The sequence below is a fragment of the Suricata suricatta genome, chromosome 3, assembly GCF_006229205.1.
Source record: "Suricata suricatta isolate VVHF042 chromosome 3, meerkat_22Aug2017_6uvM2_HiC, whole genome shotgun sequence".
Taxonomy (NCBI): domain Eukaryota; kingdom Metazoa; phylum Chordata; class Mammalia; order Carnivora; family Herpestidae; genus Suricata; species Suricata suricatta.
The window spans coordinates 98,989,694-99,000,829 of NC_043702.1; the positions used below are offsets into that span (position 1 = coordinate 98,989,694).

At 53.5% G+C, this 11,136-nt stretch overlaps 1 protein-coding gene across 1 annotated transcript; it reads right to left on the bottom strand.

Annotated features, from left to right (window-relative positions):
* Positions 1-9,124: 9,124 nt before the first annotated feature.
* TMEM185B (transmembrane protein 185B) lies at positions 9,125-11,130 on the bottom strand. Its single transcript, XM_029933026.1, has one exon. The coding sequence runs from the start codon at positions 10,862-10,864 to the stop codon at positions 9,812-9,814; it is 1,053 nt and encodes a 350-aa protein (XP_029788886.1). The 5' UTR covers positions 10,865-11,130; the 3' UTR covers positions 9,125-9,811.
* Positions 11,131-11,136: the final 6 nt, after the last annotated feature.

Sequence of the window (11,136 nt, forward strand, 5' to 3'; positions counted from 1 at the left end):
CCTTCTCATTAGGGCTGCATTGTGTCCCCCCCAAAAGAGCTCTTCAAGGCCTAACCCCCTAAGGGTTGTAACCTTATTTGGAAATGCGGTCTTTGCAGATGTAAGTTAAGGTGAGGTTCTACTGGATTTAGGGGGGCCCTGATCCAGTGACTGGGGTCCTTACAAAGGGAAGCAGAGGGAGATTCAGACAGAGAGATGCAGACACTCAAGGAAGAAGGCCATGTGATGACGGATGCAGAGGCTGTGGTGACGTGCCTGGAAGCCAAAGAAGGCCGAGGATTGCCTGACGCCACCAGAAATAAGGAGAGCGTCAAGGATAGAGTCTTCCCCGTGATCTTCACAGGGAGCATGGCCGTCCGGACACCTTGCCTTTGATTTCTCATCTCCAGAATCGTTAAAAGATAAACATTTCAAGTCACCTAGTTCTGGATACCCTGTTATGGCTGCCACAAGAAACTGATATGCTTACCTCTGGAGCGAACTACCTTTGGCTTGTGCCTCGATCCCTTGACCTAACAGCTGGGTTTGGGGTGTGTCTGTGGGTGAGTCACATGAGGAGGCAAAGCAGGGCCCAAACCTGGACTTTCCTTCTCTCTCGAGAACTGTTGATCACCTCTTGGGCTCCAGGCACAGTGAGGCAGAGACATGATCAGAGCATGGCCCCGCTGACACTCCGGTCTGGGGAAATGGTGTGGGAAAGCCTGTAAGGTGCACAGCCTAGGCCAAAGCCCACCACGTGGGGTCCTTGTGAGCAGTGCAGGGGTCATGGACCGCCAGAGCGCTGCAGACTGCAGGCCAGCAAGCTGGGGGGGTGGGGGCAGGGCAGGGCTAGTGGGGAGCCTGGTGGGAAACTTGCGGGGCTTTCCAGCCCCACTGGGGGGCCCCCAGAGTCAGGCTGGCCCCCTGTGTCTCGGGTCATCAGTGCTCACAGCAGTGACCACTTTGGTGGCCTTACAAAGGCTCAGAGAAGTCAGTGGCCCTCAGGGGGATTTAACCAGGTCTCCAGCCCGGTACCAGGGCTCTTTTTCCCAGGACACTGTGTTCTGTCTGGCTCCTGGTCGGCGGAGGTGAGCACTGAGAGCCGCACCTGTGATTTCCAGGCACCAGAGCGAGTGGAGGCAGACCCAGCAGTATGCTGGAGAGGCTTCCCCCCACCCCCCGACTTTTTCTGACATTTGGAAAGTACTGATGACCATCGCGGCGGCTACTTCCTCTCGAGCCCAAATAGACTCTGGGGACACAGACACAGTGTCTTTGGGGGTGGGGCTGACATCATCATGGCCTGTAGGATCTAGGTCTGCTCGTAGTGGGGGCTTACGGTCCAGGACGTGATAGGGCCGAGGGGAAGGCCCTCTCTCTCCTATTTACCATGGGCTGTACTGGGGGTCGGGGGGGGGCTGGCTGTCCCAGCCATAGTATGGGTGACTTAGGGGTCTTCCGGCCAGAGGGAGGAAGGCCCGGCTGGGAGCGGAAGGAGAAGCTGAGACAGGGACTCAGAGGGCCTGGGGGTCTGGGCAGGGGCTGCTGCCCTCCTCCACCCTCCACGCGGTGGCCCCTAACAGAAGCCCCCTTTGCTCATCATGCCGAGGGGCGTTTTTGAGTTGTACTCCCCTACACCTCACCACTTGGGTCACATCTCAAACTCAGCGTACCCTACGCCCTCCTTCTCAGCAGGTCTTTCTCAAAAGTGCCTCTTCTACCTTTCCGTCCCCCTTTACTCATTGTCCTCGCAACAAGTGTACTTTGTCAAAATTCAACATTGCTCCCCTTTCTGAAAGGTAACAGTTAAACATGTCCATCATAGGAAAATGATTAAATATGGAAAAAGTAGAAAGAAGGGCAAATACCACTTGGGTTTATTTCCTTTCAGTCTTTTTTCTATGAATTAAAAATTTTTTGGAATTAAAAATTTTTTGGAATGTTTTATTTTATTTTTGAGAGAGAGAGAACACAAGCAGGGGAGGGGCAGAGAGAGAGAGGGAAGCACAGAATCTGAAGCAGGTTCCAGGCTCTGAGTGGTCAGCCCAGAGCCCGACGCAGGACTTGAACTCACAGAACTGCAAGATCATGACCTGAGCAGAGATCGGAAGCTTAACCGACCCAGCCACCCAGGTGCCCCTTTCCTGTGAATATTTTAACATTTTTATCTTGCATTTCCGTCCCTGACCTCCCTAACTCAGTATAATATTGCATTTTCTTGGACTCTGAAAATTCTTTGTAAAATATCTCTTTAAGAGACCTCTCAAGATTCCAGCCTTTGTATGTATGAAGTATTTAACTAATTCCCATTTCTTGGGCATTTAGATTCTTTACAATTATTTTTCTATTATAGAATGATCTTTTAAAACAAATCTGCTTAAATCCTTTGGCAGTTTCCATGGCTTTGTGGGTATTAAAATTTACCTTTCAGCTCTCAAGGTCAATCATGACCTGATCCCTCCTTCTCTCCCCCTCCTGACTCCCTCCCACTCCCTCTGAGTCCCCTCCCAAAGGAACATGGACATTCAGTCCCCTGAGTGCCTCTCTGCCCACTGTCACCCACAGGGTACTCTGCTGTCCCCAGGTTCACCACCATGTCCCAGGAAGACAATTGTTCACCCTTGTCAGGATGGGAATCGGGCCAGGTCTACGCCCTTATGGGAGGCTGCGTCTGTCTTCATCAGAGCTAGAATGTGTGTCCAGATCCACCCACTGGAATGAAGGAAGGGCCTTGGGATTCTGGGAAGGCTTTCCTCCGCGATGCAAAGAGACACACAGGGAAACTACTGCTCCTCTTGAATGACCATCATTTTGGATGGGTGTGACACCTGCAGCTGTGACAGGGACCTTGGGGGCAGAGAAGAGGTGGGGCTGAGTGTGCCACAGCAGCAAGATGGAAGCCCGGCCTTCCTGGATGACCTTGAGCAGGGCACTCGGTTCACTGCTCATTCTGCCTCTGGATTTCCGGTGAGGTTCCTTACTGAGGGCAGCCTGACCGAGCTTTCCCCCTTCCCTCTGTGGTCCCGGGCCAGCCCATGCTATGAGGCCTCCGCGTCTGCACAGGCGGGTCCCACTCTGCTGGGGCCGCACCCCCTACCCCCCACCTCCACCAAGGCCTTACTGGGTTCCTGGCCACCCTTTGCCACACACTCAGCACTGGTGTCACTCTATCAGAGTATCTGTGTCACTGGGACACTTTCAGGCCTGGGTGCCCTGGGGGTTGGGGGGACTGGGGATTTCTCAAGGGCAGGGGCCATGCCTCATGTGGGTTGAGCCCACTGCATTGGTACACAGTAGGTACTCAGGAAATGTGAGCTGAGTGAACATTAGGCTTGGTCCCCTGCCTTTGGGCCTTTTGTGCTTAATAGGTATGGACTGAATTGTGTCCCCTCCCCTCCAGAATCACACATTGAAGCTCTACCTCCCAATGTGACAATATCTGGGGATGGGGTAATTAGGCTCTGATGAGTTCATGAGGGTGGGGCCCCATGTGGGATTAGTGTCCTTCTAAGAAGAGACATGAGGGCCACCTGGGGGGCTCGGTTGGTTAAGTGTCCTACTTTCCGGTCATGATCTCACAGTTCATGAGATTGAGCCCCACATCCGGCTCTGCACTGACAGCGAGGAGCCTGCTTGGGGTTCTCTCTCATCCTCTCTGCTCTCTCTCCAAATAAATAAACATTAAAAAAAGAAGAAGAGACACGAGAGACTTGCTTCCTCTCTCTGTGCCACGTGAGGACATGGCAAGAAGGTCACCGTCCACAAGCTGGGAGGAGGATCCTCCCAGAGTCTGACCACGCTGGCACCCTGTGCTTGAGCTTCCAGCTTCTAGAACCATGAGAAATAAGTCTGTGTTAGGCCACCCAGTTCACGATGTTCTGTCATGGCAGCCTGAGCTAAGACTGTTTTTGGTCATGGCCGACTGTTTCTTCACACTGAGGTGTGGGAGGTGCTGTCCTCTTCAGGGCAGGGCCTGCACCCTCTTCCTTTCTAGGCCTCTCCTCCCATGGACCCCAGGGGGTGGCCCAGGCCACCAGTGGGACACTGTATGGGCCCCATGGCCTGCTCTGAAATGACCCCTTTTCACCGGCTAAGGGGTCCCAAGTGGGGTGTATGAGTAGACAGGGCCTCGGGAACATCCCAGGCAAGGCCCCCTCTCCCCACTTGTGACGTCTGTCCAGAGCCTCTTGGGAGGATTGTGGCCCTCAGAGACAATCCCAGCCTGGATGCCTGGTCCTGTTTGGATTCCTGGGGCCTGGGCCTGAGCCAAAGTGGCCACAGCCTTGATGTCCCTGCTTTTGGGAGTGTGTTTGATGTTGTTAGAGCCCCTTGTGAGTCATCGCAAGCACCCCAGGGTTAGGGCAGAGTCTGGCCTGGTCCTCAAGGTCAGGCAGGAGACCAGGCTCGGGTCCCCATGCAGAGAGACAAGGACCTGTCAGGGACCAAGGACAGAGTGGGAGGCTAAGTGGAGGTGGAACAGAGAAGGGCAAGCCAGGGCTTGAGTAGAGAAAGGGGCCTTAAGTAATGTTCGAATGACCAGGACGGCAGGGACCGCAAGGCTCCCCTCTGTGCCAACCAGGGAGTCGTGTCATTAAACATTCGGCACAGGGTGCAGCAGGGCAGCCTGAGGGGCAGGTCAGTGGCAGCCCTGGCTGGACATCAGCACTGGCCCGTGGCAACTGCCACCAAGAGTGGGAGGCCTAGACTTTGTTCTCATTGGCGGCTGGTTACCCAAGGTGCCAGGTGGTGGGGGGCAGGCCTCCCAGAAAGCTCTAGGCCGGTGGGCAAGTCTTTGAACCTCTCACCCTAAAACACCAGGGTGGCCTTGAGGGATGGAACTATGGTCACATGTGGCTGGTCATGTTTCAGTTCTGGAGAGTGGCTCAGGGATGCCAGAGGAGGAGGGTTACGGCATGGAGAAGAGGAGGGAAGGCTGGTGTCACTCGTGGGTGGGTCAGGTGAGGCACCTGTGTGGGAGGGCAGGCCCCTGTGACAGACAGGGGACGGAGACCAGCAGGGGTTCAGGCAGGATGAGAGATGTGATGGACACATGGCCCAAAGTTCTTCCCAGGACTGTTGCTCAGTTCCCAGGAGAGAGCTTGAGGCCCAGGTCAGCTGTGAGGCCTGGCACAGGGTGAGAGCAGACACGCGCGCGCACACACACACACATACACACACACACACGAGAGGGGGGAGGTAGGGGATGTGGGGAGCGGAGAGCTGAGCTGCTGTGGTGGAGAAAGGCCTCAGAACCCACTTCCCCTGCCCTGCCCTTCCGCAAGCGATTTAACAAACAGGACATCCTGCAAATGCAGAGAGAAGGTGGCCTGTGTGCTCTGGGGAGTGGCCATCCTTCCCCGGTTCCTCCAGGAGGTCAGGACCAACCACCCCAGCCAACACAGCCGCCCTTGGGAAGGACTGTCAGGGGAAATAGTGTCGCTGCCACAAAACGGAGAGAGCCTTGGGGCGACACTATGCAGTCTCCTAGGCTCCTCTTAGTTCTAGTGAAATGAAAGCCACCGGTAGGGATCAAGTGTGGGCTCAGGCCCCACGGTGTGTGTGACCCTACTGGGTTCAGGAGCCCAACTAGCCCTGGGGCCTGCAGGGGACAAAGTGGGTGTGGCGTCCCAGAGGGGACAAGCCATCCCGCGATCTGTCAAGGAAAGCACAGCATCTGGTATTTTGCAACCCCGCTGCGTCACACCGATTTTGCTCTACTTCACCCAGTTTTAATTTTCTTTCCTCTCTTTCCCCCACTATAACATAGGGCAGCTGTTCTTAAAGTGTGTGGCCACAGAACCCCTGAACTTGAAGTGGTTCAGGACCCCAAGGAGCTTTCGTTTCAGTGAGTCCTAGCTATGTTCACCAGGGTAGAAATGAAAGCCAAGAGCTTTACAAAAGATCATTCATTCATTTAAAAACAATAAATTCACCATGTTAACTTTTTTAATGAAAAATAACCATATTTTCCAAAACAAAAATGTTTTGTTGATGAGTAGGAGGGTGGTCATTGTTTTTGTGTTTTGCACGTTTTAGGTCTTGCTTGACAGAAAGAAGGTGGCTGCATTCCCTCGTCTGCTTCAGTCTGTCGCAGTCCGTCCTCTCAGTGGAAGATAGGAGAACCAGGTCTGCCCCCACCCCACCCCCGGCCCCCACTCTAGGAGGTGCAGTTGGGAAAGGGAGGATCACGCCGTGGTAGTGAACTTCAACCCACACTTTCTAGAATAGAAGGCAGCATGACAAACTAGAGGGCAGCGACTAGTTGGTAAGGCTTCGGATGTCGGGGCTGGGGGTCGGGGGACACCAAGTGGCTGCAGGCACAATTGTGGCAGCTGGATGGGAGCCTGGGAGGCGGGTGGATGTCAGTCATGGGATCAGTGGAATGGACTTCTGTCATCATGTTTGGTGACCCAGCATCAGAGGACCCTTCCTTTTCGGGCAAAATCCCGAGGGCCACCTCCTACCAAAGCCCAAGGAGCCGGGATACAGGCACACCCAAGGTTTTACCCAATCACCTCTTTCCTGGCACTTTAATCTCAAACACATGGCAGAGGTGGTGGAGAACGGCTTGTGGGAGCGGGGTGGCACTGGTGGCACAGACTATTCTGGTGGCAGTGTTCTGTGGCCGATGCGGGGGCACCAGCTGCAGCAGCCTTCCCAAAGGGTCCTCGTGGTGTGTCCCCGCCCCGAGTTTCGGCCAGTGCCCTCCTTGACCCCTGTGCACTTGCCAACTAGATCCCAGGTCTCCTGTCGGCTCCAAACTACCTGGATTCCCCTGGCCGCTATCCTTTCCCTGTCAGCCCTGTGATGCGGACCACCCAGAAGCCCGGAGAGGGTGGGCTGCAAGGGTCTGCCTCTTCCATCTAGGGTTCTGCCGTGGCCTTTCTAGACTCTGTTTCTTCCTTGGCTCCCAGAACCTCCTACCTGGCCAGGTTCCCTGGGCCCTGTTTTGATCTTTCCCAAGGGTCCTGTAGAAACCTGGGGGAGGGGGTAGCAAGAGAGTACAGCATGGTCCCCAAACTGTGCTGGGCGGAGCCTCCGGGGCCCTGGCATAGTTTGGGAGGGGTCTAACCGAGGGTCCCCACCTCACCTCTGATCCCTGGTCTCCCCAGCTCCAGATTCCCAAAGCTTTTATTATCAACAATTGGCTGTTTGTAACACAGAGGAGGAAAATGATTTACGATCTACTACAAATTTTGTGATTCCTTTCCAGTGTTTGAAAGGGACTTGAGACATCTGTGCAGATTGTCACGGATCCCTGGGCGTGTACCGGCCCCGCCCCCCACTTCGGGCTTGGCTTTGTCTCAGGCAAACGGAACCAGTACACCTGACACACGTGTGGGCAGGGGCTGGCCTGGGCCCTTGTGCTCCTGCCATGAGAAAGAACACGCCCCAGGGAGCGTTCCTCCCTCACCTGGGACCCAGAACAGAATAAGGGACGCATTGTGGAGCAGGCCCGGACCAGACCCAGGGCCCCATGCATGGGGCCGCCACACTGATTTGCAGACCCGAGCGTGGAAGGCGTCTGTAACTGCAAAGCCACCGAGACTTCTGAGTCAGGGCTAGCCTGTCGCCTTATGGGAGCTACAGTTATGACACACATGAAATACTGTGGAGAGTCTGCATCACAAGGCCATTCCTAAGTTGCCAGGCACAGCTGACACTGTGTTAACTTTTACAGATTCAACTTCCCACCATCGGTCACTCCCACCGCCTTTTTCTAATGGTTTGAGGCCGGAACAGAGGTACCTGATAAGGGACGACCCACCTGGGTGGGTGAGAAAGCTTATCACCTTCAGACCCTGGCTCTCCAACACTGGGGGAGGGACCCCTCATGGTCAGGAGGGATTGTACCCATTGTCAACAAACCCCTAGCCTGACACTGTCTACAGCCCACCGCTGCCCCCAAACCCACCCTGCCCAAACCCACCCTCGATTCCTCCAGCAACCTGCTCCTCCACTCCTGAATCTTCCCGAAGTGCAAGTCCATGTACTTGAGATATTATTTGAGGGTGGGAAGGGTGGGAAGAGGCTCTATGCTCCTGAATCTGAAGATGGCCCCAAGTTCGGGGTAGCGTTTTGCATACACCCTACTCTTGCTCTTTGCTTGTCCCCCTACGACGAGTGCTACCTTCTGTCACTTTTGATTGTGCACTTTGTGCACATGGGGAGGGGGCACATCTGAAACATGTCTGGCTGAGAGCAGGTCCTCAATAAACATCTGAAAAAAACGAATGATCCTTGTTTATGAAATGTTACATCCACTGCTGCTCAGGGCTGCCTCCCACATTCTGTGGGCTGGTGGAAACTGAGGTGTGCCTGTGTGCGCGTGCACGTGCGGGCACCATCCTAGGTGACAGGATTGAGCTGGGGCGCCCCGAGGCTTTGGGGCTCCCGGGCTCCCAGGCCTGGCGTTTGCTGCTGGCAGGCCCCCTCACTAGCTGAATCACGTTGTTCACTTAGCTCACGGGAGGACCAACTTAGTTTTTACTACGTTGCTAATGACAAAAATGGAATCCCTTTCTTTTCTCCAGTAATGGTATCACCACACCTATTTCAACCTCCTTTTCAAAGTATTCATTTGTTTTCGGCCATAAGAACATTTTTCTCCCAGCATCTGCTTTTTGCCTTTCTGATTCCCTGGTTTACCACTAGTACCTCAAGAAGCACTGCACTTATTTTAAAAATAACCTCAGCTCTTCTTCCCCTGTTGTGGACAGGTCAGTCGGTTTGGACCTTAAAACAGCACCTAAAGTTTTTGGCCGTTTTTTGTTTAAGGCTACTCTCTCCAGCATCCTGATGACAAGTAACACTTTTTTAAATTGTAGCCAAGTAATAGTCTAAGACTCTTGGACATGAACAAATCACTTGTTGCTTAATTTGCTTGTTCCTAACGAGGTGTTACTACCCGTTTGGGAAAACTTCAGGTGCCAAATAACTGTTCCTTTATGGCCTAAGCATCACACCCGGGCACCTGTGTGTGCGTGATGCCTTAAACCTGTACAGACTGAGTGGTCCAACACCTGAATGTCCGTGGGATTTTCACACCCTCTGCCTCGTACTTTGGGGAGATCCTACACTGGGAACATATTAACATTTTAAGCAAACTTTAAAGACACCTGCAATAGACACATCTCTTCACATATAAACCAAAAAAAATACTTTAACATAATACATCATACGACACAGAACTAGAATTCAAGACAATATATTACATTGCTAAAACATTCATATAAATATCATAGATGCATGGATTCACTGCATTAGAAAAATTCACCTCTTATGATATTAAAGACCAGCATCAGCAAACCCCAAAGAAAACTGATTTTAACAGTAGGGACACTACAAACAACTCGAAGAAATATAAACAAGTGGTGGGGAAGAGAAGTCTTTACCTTTGCTATTGATTATGCCACAATGGGTACAATCTGAAATACTTTAGACTAGCAGTGTATAAAAATACTTTTAAACAATACTTTTGATAGGCATAGTACCATAAAAAAAACCCAGCTGTATAATTATTTCATTTGAAGACCTACTATGCAACTGAGTGCTCCCAAGCTAGCTTTTAAAGCACGGGCCTAGGAAGTCAATTCTCTCTCTCTCTCTCACACACACACAGAGCCATATATTAAAATAACCTCCTCTATCTATGGTGAACACTGATGAGTAACTGACAGGCATCGATCTCAAACAAGGCAGGAGATGGTGGTGTTTGGAGCCTATTTTTGGTTCCACGGTTGGGATGGATGAGTAAAGAGGCTAAAACAAGGTGGACTGTGTGGTGTATATAGTTTCTATTCCACACACGGGTGCTCTCCGGAAGAGGGCTTTAATCTGGCATATCAATATTTAACTTGGGAGGGGGCTGGGCATACTTCCCGGGACTCTGGGTTATCACCACCCTGGCCTTCTTTCCAAACATCGGAGCAATTTTAGGAGCATCTGGAACCGATGTTTCTTCGGCATCTTCACTATCTTCGTGATGCAGATCATAAGAAATGTTCCCATATTCTCTTAGAAATGGGAAGATTTCAAGCAGAAACTGACAGAAATCTCTCCGAATCCCAAACCACCAATGGTTGCCTCCTTTTCGCCTAAATGTCGTGGCCATTAAAGTTATTAAGGAAAGCCAAAGGGGTACAAATATGGAGATGTAAGAGAATGCATTGTGGCCATCCAATCTGTGAACCAGCAGAATCTCGAAAGTAAGCAGGGGCACGACGATCGTTATCCAGCTGATGGCCATAGTCACATGGGTCCTTCGCTGTTCCGCCACCACATCCAAGGACCGAAGGAACAGGAGGGACCAGATGATGTAATAGAGGACAACCAGGCAGAGGAACGACATGAGAATCCACAGGGGCACGAACACCACCAGCCACGGCCAGTGGATAATCCTGTCCAGCCTCAGGGCGATGAAGATGAACTGCAGGATGTTGACAGAGCACAGGATCTCCAGCTCTAGGGACCTATCGTGTCGGAAGCCCCAGACGCAGGCGGCCACTGACACTGGGGATACGAAGAAAAGGGGCATGAAGACCAGCAGCCAGAAGTGGGTCCCCCTCTCCACCCTGTCGCAGACCAGGACTTCGAACATGAGCAGCAGCAGGTGGATAGCCACGGCGATCAACATGGCTTTGAACTCCACGCAGGACTCCCCCTCGGTGCGGTATCGAGGGTTGCGGGCCCAAACGCCTGCGCCCACCGAGGCGCCGGCGATGACCAGGAGCTTCCACAGCCATATGGGGGCGAAGACTGCCCAGTAGCTCCACTGGATGACGCCGTCCAGACGGAGGGGCAGCAGCACTGAGAAGAGCAGCAGGCAGGCGTAGATGAGGAACTTACTCGGGTTGAAGTCCTGGAACAGGCCCCTGGGGTTCATGGCGAAGCCGCCGCCAGCGCACTGAGTCTGCGGCTCAGTCCGGCTGGGCGGGTGCCGTGTCTCCGCCGCTTCCTGGGCCCGCCGCCTCCCCGCCCGGCCTGCGGAGGTTCTGGGTGGCTGGCGGCCGCTCTAGGCGGACAGCGGCCGGGGACGCCCAGACAGGAGGTTCGGGTCCCCTGCGCCGCGGGGCCGGAACACGTGCGCGCGCGGTCACGTGGCCCGGCCGGAAGCGTGACGGGGCCGAGTGTGCGCCTGCGCGCCCACGCTCTAGC

Bases quoted from the DNA above. Each gene is read 5' to 3' on its own strand.
- TMEM185B (XM_029933026.1), bottom strand. From the start codon at position 10,864: ATGAACCCCAGGGGCCTGTTCCAGGACTTCAACCCGAGTAAGTTCCTC.